The sequence below is a fragment of the Pholis gunnellus genome (genome assembly GCF_910591455.1).
Source record: "Pholis gunnellus genome assembly, chromosome: 5".
Lineage (NCBI taxonomy): Eukaryota > Metazoa > Chordata > Actinopteri > Perciformes > Pholidae > Pholis > Pholis gunnellus.
The window spans coordinates 25,281,851-25,302,654 of record NC_136531.1 but is presented as its reverse complement, the minus strand read 5'-3'; the positions used below and the strand labels follow the sequence as shown (position 1 = coordinate 25,302,654).

Below are 20,804 nucleotides of genomic sequence, written 5' to 3'. Positions count from 1 at the left end.
GAATTACTAAGAAAATATTCACAATAGACAAACTCAAAGGTGGTTGAAGGACAGATCGGGCTGCAGCTGTTGCACCATGGGCAGAGTCTGAGGCCACAGACTGACAAGTTTCACTACTTGTATTAATCTGAAATTATAGGAATTGCTATTTAGCCTGGAGTGAGTCACACACAGTGTACTACGTCAATTGACATTATCTACACAATCATAGTGCAAATTTGTGGGGGTCAATTTGCATCCATGCATACTAATGACACTGAGTAATAGGTACATATATTGTCTATTGCCTCCTCCAAAAGGCCAAATCCCAGAGCTGGTAAATGCCCTCAGCCTTGCCATTTACTCTCTGTCTCCCATGGCCTTGTGGCTCTTAGGTTTTGTGCTCATCTAAAAATAACATGGAAATAATAACAATAGCTAAATCTATATATGCATAAACGTGGTGTGCTGAACAAGTACATCCTGATGAGTACAGTTGCATAGTAACTGTTAGTTAAGTCATCTTAGCTGATAACGTCAGTTATTTATTTACTTTAAAAAAATGAATACACATACATAAAAAAAAAAAAAAAAAAAATATATATATATATATATATATATATATTTATATCAGTCTGTATCAGTCAGTTAACATCAGTTAACCGTGGTTAAGTAACGTTACCACTGATGTCGAACAGAAAGTTAGCTAACATTAACTGATACACCATTTCAATATAAAGTTACTAAACTTGTACCTGAGAATCAGTCTATACTGGGACGTCTGTGTGTTTCCACTCATAAGCAGTAATTATACATGGCTGTTTCCGGTCACTAATATTGCAGGGTACATTATTACACGTCGTCACGTTGCACATTGCTAGCGTTCACAAGCTATGCTGACCGATGTGTTGGAAACCTGTATCTATAAATGCTGCTGTAGCAAAAAAATGTCCCCTTGCAAGATTAATAAAGTAACTATCCATCTATCTAATGACTATACACAGTATGGTGCATTCAAAATGCTCAACGGGACATATTTAAGGACTGCTGCGCGGGAGCTAGCTAGCAACATTAAAACAGATGGGAATGTGGATGAATGTACTTGTGATGTTACAAGTATGATAACTGAAGCTACATCTAAAAGTATACCTAAAATGGAGATAACTGGGAATAAAATGTGTATGATAAAAAGGTAGAAATCAGCTCAGCTCTGCATATGGAATTCACTTTCAGGGCAATGAAGAGGGCACAAAAGAGAAGCAAATATTATAGCAAAAATGACCGTAGGGAGCTTTAGAAATAGTGTTGAAACTTTTTAATAAGATATGTTTAGAAGGAAGACTATCTGAAAAGTGGAAGATGGCAGTAATCTTACCATTTGATAAACCAGCAAAAGATTCAGCTAATGCTAAAAACTGTAGACCAATAGCTTTAACCTCCTAATTATGTAAATGTGTTTAAAAATGATTCTTTTATCATATGTTTTAGAAAAAATAAAGTTGTTGCAAATATCTGAGTGGCTTTAGAAAAGGATGCTCCACAGCAGATGCTCTCGTTAAAGTAAGTAACGAAATAGAAAAGACCCTTAACTTGAAGTAAGTGATGGCATTAGTTTTCTTTAACATTGAGAAAGCGTATGATTCCATGTGGAGAGAAGGACTTTTAATAAAAAATGAACAAGCTAGGCATAGGTGGAAGGTTCTATAACTGGACAATGTACTTTTCATCAAATAGAACATTTTAACTTAAAGTGGGATTAGACATAAACGGGATACTTTAAGGTAGCGCCATCAGTCCAATATTTTTCCAATATTGAAGCTTCCCCACAAAATGAGCGACAAAGTAAGTCGATGCAAAGTTTGAGTTGCATCTCAATTACGTTTTTCTTTTAACAAATCTAAAGAAAGCTCCTATTTGATGGTGTGCTCCTTGCTATAATAGACTGACGTTTTGACGTGCGTCTTCAAGAGAGTCAAACAAATCCCAGACCAACATTCTCTTTAATAACTGATTCAACACAGGCTGGAATAAAGAGGGAGGAGACAACAAGCCGCTTGTTGGCAGGATTCACAATTATACATTGTTGGGACTTCCCCATGTGGCTGAAACATAGCAAAGGCCTACCTGGCATTTCAAAAGCCTAAAGTGATTTAATCGCACCAACCTCCCATCAGGCTTATGTGTGAGATGTCGGTCAAACCAAACACTGGTGCGTCATTGGATGAGGCCACAGGAAGTCTCTGTTACACGGCCCTGACGTCAGCAAGGCTTTATAAATCACTGCTCACCTCGACTCTGGGCCATCCCGTCCGACTCAATTTGGATGAAAGAAGGTTCCAAAACAACGTTGCTTTTAAAAAAAAATAACTAGGTGATATTCTAAACTCCGTTGGACAAACAACAGACATTTTTGGATCCCGAAGGAGAAAACGAATAACTTGCCCCGTGCTCTGCCACTTTGACTTGCACAATGATATGAAATGCCCGTATTCTTTAGAGGAAGCCTCTATTGTCTTTTATTCCCTGTTGGACAATCACGGCCTCGCCGCCATTGTGGCGTATTTCATGAAAATGATTACTTATCTGAAAATGTCCGCCTTCTCACTCCCCCCTTTTTTTCCTCTCTCCTCTGCCATTGTTAAGTCTCGCGTGGAGTAATAACTCACGAGACTAGGCCGCCATCTTGCTCCTGCTCTTTCTCCTTTGTCCCCCGCCCCCCCTCTTCTTCAACACACCCACACACTCATCACCACGTGATTGTTTGTTGCTTTTAGGTAGTATACTTGTCGTTGTATAAGATGTTTGTTGATTTATTTTATTGGTTTAATCAGCATTGTTAAGTAAATAAACTGTTATATTTTAAGGAGCGGTTTCTGTGATTATTTTGTGCATATGTGTTGTAATAATAGAGCCTGTGCTCAAATTCAAACCTTTATGGTTCACTCTGAATGTGGAATAGTTTGACTATTGACATTGTGAGTGAACACACATTTTGAGACTTTTATCTACAGTTTGGTTATTGATCCCAGGGTGGTGCCCCGTTATTGCTAATATATGTTCATAATCCTATTGATATTCATACTTTTGATATCAATGATTTAATTTTCATACTGGCTAATAACCAAACATGCTCCTGCCAGATCCCAACAACATCATATAGTAATAAATAGAGACAAGGAGAAGCAAATATATAAATAGCTAATTTCTGACATTACATCAGTAACCACGTCCCTATAAATGTATAAAAAATATAGGTACGAATAATAGAGTACTTTGGTAGCTATGGCGATGGTTTACACACTATTAATAAGGAACTTTCAGTGATTCTGTTAATAAGAGAGAAGAGTCAATAATAGTACTGTGCTGCTTTCCCCTTGACAGGCCCAGAGGAAGGAGAAAAGGATGATAAATCAGTGCACATAAAGGAACACACACAGGACAGCACAGCAGAGAGAGGGGGAGAGAGGGGGAGAGAGGGGGGGAGAGAGAGAGGACATACAGCCAGGCTACAGCGTCTCAGTGACTAACCACGGACTCCCTGTACTGCAGCAGAAATAATGATTCGGCACTCTAGAGGTAAGAATCAAAGAAATATGCATTGTCACTTTCCGTCTCTTTCTGGTCTATGCATCGTGCGGCGGAGTGTGTGTGTGTGTGTGTGTGTTTAGGAAAGAGAGAGAGAGCAATACAGATCTTGTTACCTCAGACTGAAGGACAATTCCTAGGGTTTTGCTGTCCTGTGCTTCTGTGCGTGTGAGTGTAAAAACCTATTGTGTGCCTATGTGTGTGGAGTGCATTACATTTAAATGACTTGTCACAGTTTTCCTGCTATGAGAAAGAGTCTGAAGGTATGTGTGTGACAATTCTGCATTATTAAGCTGTGTCATTGAATTTTGACAGTGAATTCTAATGCCGCAGTCCAGCCCCCCCCCTCCTCCAACCCACACACTCTCTAGTCCCCCCTCTATCCCGCTAGCTTCTCTCACTAGGATTCTGCAAGTCGGGGTAATAGGCTGTACAAACATCTTGTGTCCTAACCAGAGAAAGCGTTGCGTTTGGTGTAGACTTTTGCACAGTAAATGAAGTAACAAAAGGTGTAAGAGGTCCTGCGTTCATATTGAGCATATTGAACAAGACAGTGATTTATGTTTAGCCGCCATCTAGAGGGTAAATGCGCAACATAAAAGTTATGAACACCAGTCCCTCCTCGGTCCCCAATCCAAAGTCTTAATACTGAATTGCAGTGTTGGAAAAATTATGTATTATTTCAACGTAAATAACTAACACTAACAATAAACTAAAACAATATTACTCAGGTTAAACCAAGGCCAAAACAACAACAAAAAGAATCTATCTGCTGGCTAACCCTAAATGACACGTCAGGAGACCGAGGACAGTGTACGCTGCTGGCAAACTGCCAGACACCCGAGCATTTTAAAAAGTCTGAAGGTGATGGATGGACCAGTAAGCAGCAGACACACCGCAGGCTGAACCCACGACTCCAGCCAGTCCGAAAGAGGCAACAAAATTCACAGCAGATCCTCAAAAAAAATAAATCACCTTTATTGACCAAGTATGTTCGCACATACTTACATCCATAAATACTGAATAGATACACTGTACATAGACTGGATGGATGTACAGTATTTGTAAAGATGATGTCCAAGATTATGTGTAAAGATTTCTTTATACTCTATATAGACTGAGTTGTACAAAATAAAACAAAAACTAATTGTGCATTAAAAACTCTCCCAAAAAAAAACAACATATATCTATTAGTGCTGAGCAACTTAACGCGTTAATGCATTAATTAATTAACGCGACAATTATTTTATCGCGCATTAACGCAGTTTTAAAAAAAATGCAATACACACCGTTGATGCCAGCAAATCACCCAAACAAACAGTGGAGGAAGTCTTCAGACTACGTTGGATGCAGCGTGTGGGAGAAGTGTAGATAAACAAAAGCAAGACAAGCGAACAAATGCCACAGCAAAGTGGATAGCTACAACTGCTGACCGGTTAGTATTGTGGAAGATGTCGGTATGAGGAACGTTCTTAGGATCGCAATGAATGACGGCACGTATGACGGCACGTATGAGCACAGATGGTGCAAGAAATATAACTGCTACTGTGTAAAAGGAATGCTGCTGTTAAAAAACACCTTATTTGTTTAAAGTGTTTGCAAACCAAATGTTCAATGTCCTTTTGTTCATATAGCAGTACTTTTAAAATAAAAGTGCATTGAAAGGACCTTGTTTTATGATTTTTTCTCTCGACTCTCCCATTACTTTAAAAAAATGTTTGAACAATTATACATTTTTACTGTTACACAAATGTTCAGACATCAACAGAAAGAAACAGTTATGACGGGTCTAGCCATATGGCTGTACCAGCTAAAGTGTAGTGTATACTCGTCATAGTGAAGCTGGCGCGAGGCGTGTGTGCCACAAAATTACATAATCACTTCCGGCGCGTGGTGCAGAAGTACTCGCAGCGCTTGGTTGTGAACCTCTGAATTTTTGTAACTTGGCAAGTTTTGTAACTAATCTTACTGATTTGCTCTTACAGTGTGCTGAATTATTATAATAATGTAATATCCTATTCATTTTGAAAAATTAACAACCAATGGGGGAACTCCTGCCGACCAATGATGTTACCTCATGAGTCCCTTACTCATTGACAGACTTTTGTAAAGCCAAAAAAAGCCACAAAAATGTATTAGATTAATAATATAATATGATAACACCACCATATCTTAGCAGTCATATTTTTGACAACATTCAAACTATATTGGCTAAGCTGCAATATGTAATCAATAATTACAACCCCTGTACACATAATGAATAGTAACATTGTTATACATGTGACATGAGCAAATAAATTACAACATTTACATTGCATTACAATTATTTTACATGTGCTAAATTGAGGGAGAAGAATCAGATGCATACTAACAACACAAATACCACCACAATTACTTACACTCAGTAGCTGGAATTCCTGCCTCACAACACACAAATTAACCACACGAAACATTACAATCCTGCTGCATCGGTTACAATTTTCGTGAGCTGAAACGAACTAGAAACATAAAATGTGGCCCAATCACTGGAATGATTTGCTAGTGCTTCTTAAGGAATGTTACTCCAATCGGCCACAAAGTGGCACTGTAATTACCAACCCACAAATATGTTATTTGAAAGACCACGCCTTCACATTGTAAGTCAGATTGTTATGAATTTTGTCACAAATGTCCAGCTCAAATCTGACTTTATAAATCTGCCAATTTTGCACCATTTTAGATTTTTTTTTTTTAAATCTTTTCCACGAATGGTTAGGAGTACTTCAAAACTGTTTGCATGAAATACATGAAAAGACACAGTAAATTAAAAATGTCCGACTTCTGGTTGGGCGGAGCTGATGAAAGCCAATGGGAAATATGTCAGAAATCATGAGAGCAATGTGTGTACCTAATTTCTTGAATGTTTGAGCAACTATGTCCCAACTAAGGCCTTCCACACATTAGGGGGTGGAGTCCGCTAAACACACATGAACCCAAACACTGTATATTCTCACAATCTTTTTTTTTTGTAAGAAATAATTACTAGTTTGAACATGGGTGCAAAGATTCATGAGTTTTTGTGCATCCTTAAGTCCTCAAACATAGGTCACAATAATAAAAAGTAATCCAACATGGCTTGCGGGTGAAAACATATCGATAACGTGTTGATGGAAGCAATGATCACAACAAATTCTGTGAATTTCTTTTTGGAGGAATTACGAAGAATTCCATACCCGTAAAGCGTCGGATTTGTTGGAGGATTATGACAACCAAATGGTAATGAATCCAATAAAACCTGTAGGAGGAGTTTAAAAATGTTCAAAAGGGCCGACTTCTGGTTGGGCCGTACTAATAATCTCTATAACAAAATAGTTTATTTTCGCTTTCAGTGCCAGGTACCTTTCAGCTCTGCAATTTTGTGCTCAGGCCCTAATAACTTCTACATAAACAATAGTTTCCTTTTACTTTCAGTGCCAGTGACCAAGTCAGTAAAGGGGTCTTTAAAGTCAGCAGAGTTGCCAACATTGTTAAGGTTATTGTTTGATTGTATGTTACAGGTAGCATGTGTTCAGGGCAGCGTTTTACTCTGTTTTAGGTACCATGGCTGCTGGATTCAGGCCGATGGTCTTGCTACTGTTGCTGTTGTGTTGTTGGAAACTGACCATAGCCAAAGAATCTAGGGGAAAGAAAGGCAAACAAGTCGTCTGTCCATCGTAAGTAAATATACTGTATTCTCCAAATTCATCCTTTCTCAATATGCTGCCATTACTAGCAACATTATCCTCACAATTTGTCATCATTCCGTGACCCCACCAGGTCACATTATCCAGATATGTATATTTTTTTTAAAGTGCAAGTACATTACATATGCTTTGTTATCCTTTGTGCACAATAATAATTCTACCGATACGGAGAGAAATGTGTTTTAACAATTTGTATTGTATCTTGATGTTTTCTGCTGTATGATAATATGCATAATGTTCATGTTTTTGCTGTACACACATAATGTTTGTGTTGCATCCGTTTTTAGAACACTTTGCACTCTTGTTACATTTTTATTGGTGACTTATTCTAATAATTAGATATGGTTAAAAAATGGAACATGAACAGTTGCAACAACAACAATACCAATCTGGCATTGCCATGTCTGGCGACACCAAATCAATATTGCCAAGTATTGCAGTATAACAGATAGATAGTTCTTGACTAATAGGAATGGTACCAAACAAATGCGAATGAATGTTGGAGAAGGGTGTCAGGTGGGAGAGTCTGAGGGCCTCTGGTGGATGGATGGTGAATGGAAGTGCAGTAGCCTGGGGGAAGTGGGAATGTGGTTGGAGGGAGGAATAACAAGGCAGAGGTTGTGACAAATTTGTAAAGCCCTTTTAGAAACATGGGTTACAAAGTGCTTCACAAATCCATAAAAACAACATAAAAGTGTAGTGATTCCGGGTTCTGACCCTTTTTTTGCTCAACAGAAGGAAGCAGCATAATTGCCAACTAACCTTTAAGCCGCAGGCAGCAGCAAGTGGGTTCATGGTCACCTCAGTTGATTTTATTCAGTCTTAAGAAGGACTGAGACCAATCACACGTGTGTGTTTCATCATGACAATGTATGCAGCCTGTCTGTAAATGCACAACCAGTCATATGTCTTGGCATGATAGAGACATGTTTCAACAGCTCCATACACCATATCCAGCAAGTGTGTTGATGTTGGGACAAACTGTCATTTTGGCCAAATTTGCAAGTTGTAGGGAGCATCGTTAACCCATCCCAATGAAACAGAAACTCACTGCTGAGTGGATTGATGCCCCCTCTAGTGTGTAGGACAAATGGATAATGGGTTATGAAGGGGGGCAGGGATAACCAACACCGATGAAACAGGATCTCTCGCCTGAGTCGAATGATGCCTCCCACAAGTGTCTACGACAAACAGCCACAGCAAAGTCGTACGAAGTCTACGAAAACTCAAGATTTTAATAACTTTTTATCATACGTCTTTAAAATGTACTGATCAAATTAATTCTGTAGGAGAAGTTTGTTAAGGTACACCGCATGTGAAAGGCAAAAAATGTCCTTCAATATATATTCAAAACGGTTCATGGTACCTCTAAGAGGCTCTTTTGTACGTCTCCACGCGTTACATATGCCTACCAAATTTCACACAGCTACGTGAAAGTGAAAGATGGAGGGCTTTTGTTTTGAAAACTGTTAGTGGGCGATATCGAGCAATTTTGTCACACTCAAGCACGAGTCCCATAAAATCTAATATTTTCACCAGTGTCGATAAGTTTGGTGAGTTTTGGAGCACCTTTAGGCCCTAAAAAGGGCACATAATTGGGAACATTAGAATAAGAAAAATAATAGTTTCAATAGGGCCTTTGTGTGCTCTGGCCCTCGCAGCTTTGGGCATGTCAAGGGTTCTGGCAGGATGCAGGTTGACACTGCCGTGCACTTCTGCGACCATCAGACACTGCATGCATTTGTTAGACAGTATTTCCTGCATTGACCAGCAGCGTCACCAGGTCATTTTGCCTGGGCTTAAGCCTTGAATGTTTATAGTGCAGTGGAGTTACCAATCCTCGGCTCCTCCCATCTATGTGGATGTGTCCTTGGGCAATAAAACTTGACCAAATCGCTCCTGAAGGCTGTGCCATCTGTTTGAATTGTTTAGTGGTAGAGGGCAGGTGGCACCTTGCATGGTAGCAGAAACTTATTTTGCCACAGAAACACTTGATTCTCATCAGATGATTACACCTCCATCAGTGTCTCCTTGTCTGTGAATAGCAGTGGAAGAATGTAGCTAAGCTAAATATTAAGCTTATTTCTCTCTTAATAACCTTGTATTCAACTTTTTTTAAATATTGTGCTTTTAATCGTCATTTCTTACAAATGTTCAGCCCTTTTCGATAATCCATCTTAACTTCCAGCTTTGACAGTATTATACATTTTAGTTTCCAGCTTTTCCAGGAATGACAATCAGGTCTTAGCTTCTTTAGGCAATAACCAGGTAACAGGAGCTCACAGTGGCGGCTGAATATTCAAAAGCCTAAAATGGTAATTGGAGTTTGTGGGAGCGCTGGATTAAAAAAATAAAAGACACCAGTTGGTAATCGTAGTTTACCAGGGGGCCCAGACGTAGCTGATTTTTTCAAATAATAGCCCCCAATAAAAAGACATTTCTTGCAGGGTTAATTTTCAAAATAATAGCCCAAATGGTCAAATGTGTTTACCGTGGCCTGGACAAGGCTGGATTCCAAAATAAGGCTGTAACCTTGTGCACAGCACAATGACGATAATCCTGCAGGCTTCATATTCATCGAATTATTCTTCTTACTTATGGATGTTCAGCACACTACTCTCGGCAATTTAACATGCTTCATAACAGTCCAGGCCCGAGGACACCTACATGCCATCGTTGACTCATGAGTCATATCACCATCTACTGGCAACAGGAAATCAGTTATGTGACAAACTTTATCCGATTTACATTGAATTTTGATTGTGTGATCTCCACTTGGACCAGAGCAACATAATTTATGTTAAGCGCATATTGATTCAGCAATACCGATCAATAATCAATAAACAGCTATTCTTAGACTACAGTAACAAGCAGCTAGGACTGCAATAAACAAGCATAAAGACCAACAAGCAAGCAGGGTGTATGGCAAGTGTGGACGCATGTGTGTGTGAAAAGGAGCAAGAGGAAGCGAAATGGCAGATGTGACCACGTTAGTGGCTGCGTCATGTGGCGGACGGGAGAACGAAAGTTAACAAAGAGATAAGAAACAACGTGGTCTGTGATAATGGCATGGAGTCATCGTGCGTCTATGAGGTGTATGTGTGGATGGCAATAGGAGTGTGTGTGTGTAGGTGTGGGTGAGTAAAAAGTGAGAGAGAAAAGCCTTCAAAGCAAAGAGCATTCTTACTGGGGCTGAAAGACACAATAGCAGTTCTTTATCACTCAGAGGCGCAAACCTGGGTGTGTTGGCCATGGCCCTGGTCCTTGAACTGATAAGATGCAGCTCACTGAAGCTAACACAAGCAGGGGCCTACAACGTGGGACAACTCAATCAATGTTAAAGTGATAAACACTGAAACACGGAGCAAGTCCAATTATAGAGGTAGTCTCAACAGAGCATTAAACAGGACTCACCAGTTCGTCAAATTCACAACACACAGAAAAGCTTACAGCACAATAAGGCTTACAGTAAACACACCTATCCCAGCCCAGACAGGACCTCTCCTGAGTTTCTGTGGACCTCTTCCAACGGGATGCCAGGATCTGAATTCAAACTAAATCTCACACTCAGGTGAGACCTGCAAAATCTAACTGAAGGGTTTTGGCTTTGTCCAATTGGTTAGACTTCTGGATTTCCATGTCGGCCTCTGTGTTTAGGCTTTTAATTCGACATGAAAGCCTTTCTTTCTCTTCTTGGTAAACTATGCCCTGGCTTCAAATATATGAATACAAATACAACCATTACACAACACAGCGTTGGGTAACAGTAATATCGGAGGAAACATGGCATCATGTATGGTAAACCCAGTCTTCTACTAACTCTCTGTTTTTGAGAGATTTCTGCTGAAAAAATCAGACTTATTTTATTATCAAAAGTCCAAATTGAGTGGGTCTCAGCACTCCTTCTGCAGGAAGTGTGGGACGGTTTCGGTGGACCGCGTTTTGTTCATATGTACTTGTTTGTACCTTGGAAAAAAAACTTATACTTAAAAACTTTATGGCTGCTAGTAAAAACAATTACAAAGTGCTGGGTCCAGAGTTCTTCCATTGCCTTTGACTCTTAGACTGACAAATCATGTAATTTATTCTAAAAGAGTCTTGATGAGGTCTAGTGGTAATGTCCTTATTTGGAAGCCATTGTGGTATATTTGATTTTGTCTTCTTCTTCTTCATTTTGCTATTTTTCCCTTTTTTTTGAGCCAAGCAAAAAATAGGACAGTTAGTGCTTTGCTATGTTGTTAGGCACCTTATGACGATATTTTGTCAAATGCACTTCACCCTGTTATACTCATTACCTTTCCTTGTTTGCAGTAATTTCATATGTATCCCGCATTTTTGTGAGAAAAAAAGCTTCCTATACTTCCAGTGTTTCAAATTTGGATGTTAATTATTTTCATTCCAATTTAACAGCCAGTTGTCCCCAGAAGACTTGGCCCAGGTCCCTCCTAACTCCACCTCCAACATCTTGAACCGTCTGATGGTCAGTTATGACCCAAGAATAAGGCCTAACTTTCAAGGTAATGCCACAAACTATACAGGTAAGTAGTGACAAACATTTTGTTTTTGGAAAGATGGTGGCCACACAGGACCAAATAGTATGTGTGTGTGTTCATCCAGAATCATAATACATGTGTTATTAAAGGATGGGTACCCAGTTCTTTCAAATCTGGGTACATGACTATTGTTTTAAGACAGACTCAAACCACTTCAATGCATGAATAACTATGATCCAATAGTCCATTCTGTATTAACATACTTTAAGTATGTTGATCTTGTGTTGATGTTTTACTTGATCTCAAATAGTGTCAGGTTTATCTCTCTATCGTCTGTTGCTATCTGCCTGTCTTTCTCTCTCTAAAGAGTTTTTACCAACCCATTCTCATCACAACTCGTCACATACTGACGATTGGTTGGGCCGTTTAGTATCACTCTCTAACGCACTAGGTAGCCCAGCGTGTCAAACTCGGCAGTAAACACGCAGTTAACGGGAATTCAAACAAAAACACTTGCTGAAGTAGAGGCAAGAAGCCATGTCACGATGTCACTTAGTAAGGTTGAAGAAAAAACTCTTGGTCGGGCTTAAAAGAAGTGAGCACGTTGATGACAGTGGCAATGCAATAGACGCTATTCATGGATGGCACATCTCTATGTTGTTATTCCCAATACGTATTATGTATTCATTCGTGCCAAGGAGTTGTATTCCAACGAAATCACCCAGGCTCACCAGAACCTCCTTCAGCTCAGCCCAGCAGGAGCTCCAGCAGTGACGAGCCCACTGCGGATAGACCCAAATCCGTATCCGCTGCAACATATAATAATACAATTAAAACATTCATCATATAGATATTTTATATGTATAAATAAACATTTGCTATGGATATATTTCATATATGTTCTTCATATATGCAGATGATGTATGTATGTGATAACAATATATAACCTTATATGTAACATATTTGGCAACATCACTCTTGATATAGGGGCATATATGTCATATATTACATTCCTGTTTGGGCTAATAGATCCTTGACTTAATACTTTGCCACTCCTTGTGGCAGAAAAGAGTGCTGGAGGATAGCATGTCTAAACCCCGGTAGCTCCACAATGGAAGATGGTGCTACCACTGTATGTACCTTCAGTGTATCCATGGTGAATTTCCTCCTGGAGAAGGTGTTTCCTCAAATGTATACATTAAGTCATTAGCATCTGATCAGGACAGATATATGTCTGTTTTACATGGAATAGAACAGTCTGGTTTCATATTACTTCTTGTGTGTTTCAGGTATCCCAGTTGAGTCCCGGGTGAACATCTTCATAAACAGCTTTGGGTCCATCCAGGAGACCACTATGGTGACACATACACCACAGACACACTTAGTGGTTTTTTAAATTGTATTTATTTATTTATTTATATTATATTTGGGTACACCAAACGTTTTACAGTGGTTAAAACATGGTAATAATATTACGAGCATTAATAACATTGTAGTAATAGCAGTAGATGTGCAAGTAGTAGTGTGAGTGGCAGCAGAATAATTAGCAGGAGCAGCAGGAAACATGGTGACATTTATCAATGCGACATCTGTCTCTCTACAGGACTACAGAGTCAACATATTTCTCCGTCAGAGATGGAATGACCCTCGCCTACGACTTCCTACTGACTTTAAGAGTGACTCCCTTACTATTGACCCCAACATGTTCCAGTGTTTGTGGAAACCAGACCTTTTCTTTGCTAATGAGAAAAACGCAAACTTCCACGATGTCACGCAGGACAACATTCTGCTCTTCATCTTCCGGAACGGAGATATCTTAATCAGTATGAGGTAGTACGCACACATGTTTTCCATATGTTGTTATCAATCCCCAGGACCCATGACTTACTTTGTAGCGTTTTTTCTTGAAGCAGATTTGATAAATAAAATTCATAAATAAAATATGAATCAATCATAAACCCATGAATTTGTATAAGAAGGGGGTCTTATAGTTGATAAATTGGTTTGAGTGTCAAGATCGGCCCCAAGTGATTGTATCTTCTCTGCTGTGAGTCTATCCAGGCACATGTCCAACCACCTAGTGACCTGGAAGAAGTTTATGAGTTCAAATTAAAATTCTAGGTTAAAGATTTTTCCGCCATTTCAGTTTCTATCATCTTTCCGTCATAATCTGAAACTTCCTTCATGCTTTAAATAGCTTCACTCCCAGCCACAGAGCCGCTGCCTTTGCATTTAACTGCTGGTGTCTTTCATAATTACCACATGTCATGTTGGTGTGTTGGTTGGTGGGTCCACAACTTTGGTCCAGAATAAAATATCAATATCTAAAACAACTATTGAAAAGGATTGCCATGGAATTTGACTCCTATTCTCTTAACTTTTCAACTCGTGCGATCATCAGGTCAAACGGTGTGTGTGTGTGTGTTTCTGTGTGCAGGCTGTCGGTGACTCTGTCTTGTCCCTTGGATCTTCAACTCTTCCCAATGGACACACAGCGGTGTAAGATGCAGCTGGAGAGCTGTGAGTACACACACACACACACGCACACACAATGTTTGATATTCACAGGTAGTAAAACAGCTTTTTAAGAAATTATTTAAAAAATCAGCATATACTGTACAGATAATGTGTGTTTTAAAACTAATGTCTTGTGACTAAAGGTGTTGATGGTGTTGAACATAAAGATGATTCATTTTCATGTTTATGTTTTAGTTGGCTATACCACCAGTGATCTGGTGTTCATGTGGCAGTCTGACCCAGTTCAGATGGATGAAATCGCTCTCCCTCAGTTTGACATTAAACAAGAGGACATAATATATGGAAACTGCACAAAATACTATCAAGGAACAGGTTAGTATGTATTAATCATATCATTTTCACCACTACAAAGCAAACGGTTAACCCTTTACTGCTTTAACTGTTACATCATATTTTACATTCATGTTTTATCGTTTATTTATAATATTACATTTTATTTTTTATTTAACATTTCATAACTTTGGTATATTACTGGAAGGTAATATGGTAACACTGAAGCATTAAATGCAGTATTTAAAAACATTGCATGCAAAACGATTGCCCCTTTATGAATGTATTCATAGTGCTGCATTTAAAATATAATATATATATATATTTAAAATATACATGATTTGATTAATTCAAATGACACAATCACAATGTGTTTTGTAGTCTCTATCTTGATTGGCTCAGTGGGTAGTAAAGGGGAGTTAAGGGTACATATGAGGTTAGTCTTCTACAAGCTCCATCGTCTGGTAGTTTAGCTTGTTGCTAATCCACCAAAGAGATTGTTGTATGCATGACGTATTCTCTGTCTGTTTCCAGGATACTACACCTGCGTTGAAGTGATCTTTACATTGCGTCGGCAGGTTGGTTTCTACTTGATGGGAGTTTATGCTCCAACTCTGTTGCTTGTCGTTTTGTCCTGGTTATCATTCTGGATCAACCCTGATGCCTCGGCTGCGAGGGTGCCATTGGGTGAGTACTGTAATGGTAAAAAATATATATCAGTATCATGAAATGGTTAGAAACATTATTTTGATTTGCGAATATCACTCTCTTCTCTAGAAATATTCTATGACAGTACCACAAATACACACTTGACATGCTGTATTTGCATCAATTTATTAAGTATTCAAATATTTACAGAAGTTATGCACACTCACAGGTAGGTGAAACAAACAGTGCAGAATTCTGTTTTCTAGAATACCAGTATCACTATCCTTGCTCACAGATATTTGCAAACGGGGACTGATATTTATTGTTTGTCACGAAACACAGCTGTTTCTTAATCCAAGAATTGCGGGAGGTTGCTGTGTCTCTACTGGATAGACCTCACACAGAGGGACTTTCCTAAAACTCTCATTTAGTCAAACAGGTTTTTAATCCAAGCTTACCATGCAAAATACTCTGATGCTAACCAAACCTAATCATTGATCAGTTCTGACCAGGGTCCTACAATGTATCCGCCTCTGCTCCATAGACTCTCGTGCAATTGTTTAAAAAATGTGTAATTTTCAAGCTAGTTTTGTGGATTTCGAGCTAGTAATGCGTAAACGTTGTTTAATAGTGACACTTGTTACCAGAGAGGTTGGAAGGAGATAGATATACCTTTTTACAACGTTACATTTCTTCGTAAAAAGCTAACATTAGCAGAGCATGTTAGCACATCATTAACTAGCGTTAGGGTTAGGGTGTACCAAAGGTGTACCAAATGTATAAACATGCTGCTTTGGCTTTTTAAAGATCGTAACAGTGATGACAGACCTGGCTTTACAGGAACAGTGTTGTTCCTTAATTAATTCCTTGTCTTCAGTCTTGATGGCCAGGTGATGTGGTGGTTCACTTTGCACTGTAATCTGTAGGCTTTAGCTTCTAGGTCAATCTTTTGAAACAGTTTTTTTGCTGCTGAACCTGTTCGACATCTTAGATTTGTTCTACAAATGCATATTGAGCCACTTTTGTCTGTCTTGCTTTTTGGTAGATCATAATTATTCAGGGAGTGCAGTTAGTGACCGTGTGGGCTCCGTGGTCATTCTGACAGCTTGGGCCCTCATAAAAAAGAATGATGTGTCTGTGTTGCCTGTCAAATGGATTGTCATCTTGTCTTTGTGGACAAAGGAGACAAAGGTAATGATAGGAATAACAAGAGGAATCCAGGCTGAGGTGGTGCAGAGATTGTCCAAGCTCCTTTTACTGGTTGCCAAAGGCAGAACTTAATCTCTTCTTCTGTCAGGGCTGGGGGACTTAACGTTTTTGTGGAGATGTGCCAAGTCCAATTTCCCTTCTGTAATACAGCTAGTGTGCCTCTCTATTTCTGGGGCCAACATAAGCCCTCTTCAGACATAGAATAACAGCAGTGAGTTACACGACGCATCGCGGATGGATTTGACTTATTATGCTGTCAGTCACGGGTGCATTTCTCTCAGTGAATTTTCCAATACGTTTTCGCTTCAGTTCCATCATTATGTTGTTCCAGAACAAATGAACTGCTGCCCGTTTTATAAAGTACAATGGTGGATAAGCCTTTATTTAATGACAGAATGTTAAAGATTAATTCCAAATTGTTCTCATGCTGCGTTTTGCTGGATTCATTTATTCATCTGTTGGCTAAGTGAACATTTAGAGGGAATGTTGATGAGGAAGAAAAGTAATTTTTCGGACAAAGCAATCAAGGTGCTTTGTGGGTGAGATGGACCCTGAACACTTGTTCCCTCCTAATTCGTCCATTCATGTAGGCCTCACAGTGCCAGTGCATCCATCCTGCAGCATTACCAACATTATGTAATATTAAGGCTCAGCGGTTTACAGCGACCAGGCTGATTGCCTCCAAAACGATCAGTGGTAACTTTCTAAATGTTCTCTAGGTGACACAATACATCATGATCAGGATGTGAAATTGAGGATATGGAGTGTATTGTTTGTGTGAGAGCAGTCATTGGCAGGGAAGTGGCGTACGCCTCTTTCAGGCCCCATTTTGCTTGTACACAAGGGATGTGAATGAGACCCCTGTTTGTTTGTTTTTACCTCTTCTATCCCTGTCGCACTACGAGGGGAAAAATAGTTTTTACTGAATAATATATGAGTAGAGTCCCCTCCTAAAATGTTCTCTTTCACATTGTTTCTTCGCTTATTAAACTGTTATGGTGCATAAGGCATGAAGATTGAGACGTATTAGGGATTTGTTGCGGTTATCTTAAAGGGCGTATCAAGAAATAGATTTATTCTCTTGTGCAGCATCTGGTGCTGCAATCTTTGGGTTAATCTTACAGCATTGAGTTCAGACTTGTGGTGTGCTGAAATGCTACCAGGGCGCCCCAGACATAAATATTTGATACTGGTCTTCTCAGCAGATTATAGTGTTCAATTTATAACAATAGAAAATATTGCAAATATTACATTTATTATTGATTTTCCCGAATTTTGCCCTCATCAGGAATTCATGTTGGGCCATCAATCCATCGATTCATCAAACCACCCTTCCTTTATCCTGCTATCCCACGATCTAGTTGATGGTAAATTACATTGACATCATCCCACTCATCATTGCTACAAACCAAACACCTTTTGCTCTCCCATCTAGGTAGAGTTACTTTGGCACAAATGTCACTTATCTGGAAATAATCATTATTATTTAGCATTAACGTGTTAACATCTGTGTGTTTCTAGGTATTCTATCAGTGCTCTCTCTGTCCAGTGAGAGTATGCTCTTGGCGTCGGAGCTACCAAAGGTTTCCTACGTAAAAGCCATCGATATCTGGCTCATTACCTGTCTACTTTTTGGGTTTTCATCACTGGTGGAGTACGCTGTGGTGCAGGTCAGTTCTTACTCACAAACACACAACTGTACAGTACAGCTCCATACGTCACTGGGTTAAAGGGTCTGGGATTATGTAAGAAGAATCGAGCAACAGTAGCGGCAAACCAGCAACAGGGAAAAGTCCTCTATGACTCAGCATTAGGAGGTCTAGACTCGGTGAAATTAGATCAGTTTCAAACAAATACTTTGTGGATGAGTGTTTTAAGGTTTGAGTGGAGACAACAGGTTTTGCACAAAGACAGATGTAACTTATTGGATCCTACGTTTATGATTATGAATTTATCGCAGACAGCGTTACACAAAGTTTATTAAGATTCTCCGAACTCAACAACTCACAAAACGGCATGATTTTTTCAGGGAGTCTGGGCATTTCCTCTGGTTACAGTTTAGGCAAGCTGTGCCCGCGAAATTCACAAAATCCATTCACTGTCACTCTGTCTCCCCCTCTCTATTTCCCACTACCTTCCACTCTCTCTCTCTCTCTCTCTCTTACTCCCTGTGTTTCCCTCTCTCTTTCTCTTTTCTCTAGGTAATGCTGAACAGTCCCAGACGGATTGAGGAGGAGAAAGCCATAATGGCACAGAAAGAGAAAGATTTGCAAGAAAAAGAAGGAAAGATGGCTTCAAATAAAAATAACAACACAGTGAATGGGACTGGTGGAACACCCATTCATGTCAACACTCTGCAGGTAAACACAACTCGGCCAGCTGTTCATTTCAATTTCAGGCACATTTCCAATCATTAATCTTCAGTAAAAATGATAATGGTTCCAGCATGCTGGAGGGGGGGGGGGGGGGGGGGGGGGGGGGGGGGGCGAGACTCTTTCTTTAAAGTGAAACTATCAAATACTCTGTCTTTGACCAGGTGGTAGAAACTCGCTGTAAGAAAGTTTGCACCTCTAAGTCGGACCTTCGCGCCAATGACTTCAGCATCGTGGGGTCCTTACCACGAGACTTTGAACTTTCAAACTTTGACTGTTATGGTAAAGCGGTCGAGGTGTTGGGGGCCCTCAAGTCCCAGAACAAAGCCAACAAGAAACCAGCGCCACCCAAAGCCGTCATACCTGCTGCCGCCAAACGTGTTGACCTCTATGCAAGGGCCCTCTTCCCCTTCTCCTTCCTCTTCTTCAATGTTGTCTACTGGTCTGTCTATCTGTGAGAGCGAGAATAATAGAGTACTGTGAAAAGGAAGTGGTTTGTATCCTGTAGTTCGTCACCATATTGATATTGAAACTACATTGAACTTGCAAATGACACAGCAAATATTAAATTGAACATATACTATTTCAGAGTCATGTTTGCAGAGCTTCGGAGACCGCTGTGGTCCCTGGGAGTAACTGTACTCACCAAAACTACTAAACCTTGGGGATGTTCGCTTGAATCCCCTTTAAACCCAGGCATTAAGTAGGCCCTGCATGTGTGTCTCTGTGTGATACAGCACAATGTATAAACTAAACCCTGCTGTGGTGACACCAAGACGCCACAGAAATACATGCTTTTTACTGGAAACACTTTGTGTGAAAGCTGTAGAGCTCCAAAATGGCCAATACGACATTAGACAATTAATGTAAGAATATACAAAGACGAAATAAATAAGTATATTGTGAAAAAGAGCAAAGCAATTCAATAAATCATTACCAACATACAACGTCTATGTTATTTCATCATCACAACAGTCTCATTTTTAAAGATTATTAGTGCCACCATGAGATACATCCTTTCGGTTCTGTATATATACGTATAATTCTTGAGCAATTGTGCTAATTGTGCTAATGCAAATGTATGTTGACGCGTGTGAGATTCTTCTCCAATAGCTGATGCCGTCCTAACGCTGTTAACCTTTTTGCCTGTGTTAGTGTGACATTGAATGAAGACATGCAATGCAGAGCACCAAGGCGACAGCTTGTTTCATCATTCAACTTGTACAATAAAAATGTAGCAAGGATGCTGACAGCCAGAAGGAGAGACAGCTTCCCGCCACAGTCAAAGTTGTGCTTTGTGAACATGTTAAGAGATGAAACTAGGAGGAAGACGAGGCGGATCCAGCTCCAGATATTTCAAAAGAAAACTCACTGACGGCTAGCTTAACCGCAGCAGTCAATTGTGTTGGAGGGCATATGAAGGCTGCTAATGGCTACGGCAATACCTCTGAATCACCTTTGGGTTGATTCCACACGGTTCTATTCAGAGAGAGTCTGTCCTCAGCCTTGCATGTGAAAACACGGATTATGTCTCCATCTGCTGGATGAAGCGTGTTACTACACTAATCCTACAGGCATTGAGCTGGAATACAGTCCAGAGAACTCCACATAGACCAATGGGTTATGGTTTTATTTGAATGGGAACATGTATACGGGTCTGATTGATAGATTTCTTACAAAACGAAGCTGAAAATAATTGTATTTAGATGGAATTAATACCTATAGTAAATGGTAAATGAACTTTAGCTTTTCTAGTCTTACGACCACTCCATTCACACCCATTATTACACTGATGGCAGGGGCTACCATGCAAGGTGCCACCTGCCCATCAGAACTGTCTAACCATTCATACACCGCAACTTGGGGTTAAGTGTCTTGCCCAAGGACACATCGAAATGGACGAGAGGAGCCGCAGATCAAACCCCTGATCCTCTGATTGAAGGACGACCCGCTCTACCACTGAGCCACTGTCGCACCATAGTGACATG

The 20,804-nt window shown here is 39.8% G+C and overlaps 1 protein-coding gene across 2 annotated transcripts; it reads left to right on the top strand.

Moving 5' to 3' along the window:
- Positions 1-3,536: 3,536 nt before the first annotated feature.
- Positions 3,537-19,274, top strand: LOC306695469 (glycine receptor subunit beta-like; the record flags this gene model as incomplete). Of its 2 annotated transcripts, XM_079158720.1 has the most annotated exons (11): positions 3,537-3,555; positions 7,139-7,256; positions 11,697-11,803; positions 13,069-13,136; positions 13,383-13,609; positions 14,217-14,299; positions 14,492-14,629; positions 15,122-15,274; positions 17,966-18,114; positions 18,646-18,804; positions 18,981-19,274. In XM_079158720.1, 11 exons carry the CDS (start codon positions 3,537-3,539, stop codon positions 19,272-19,274), a joined length of 1,515 nt encoding a protein of 504 aa, XP_079014846.1. The 2 variants fall into 2 exon arrangements, with proteins under 2 accessions (XP_079014846.1, XP_079014847.1); XM_079158721.1 differs by lacking the exon at positions 3,537-3,555 and having other exon boundaries at positions 7,144-7,256; positions 18,646-18,825.
- Between the last annotated feature and the right edge of the window lie 1,530 nt (positions 19,275-20,804).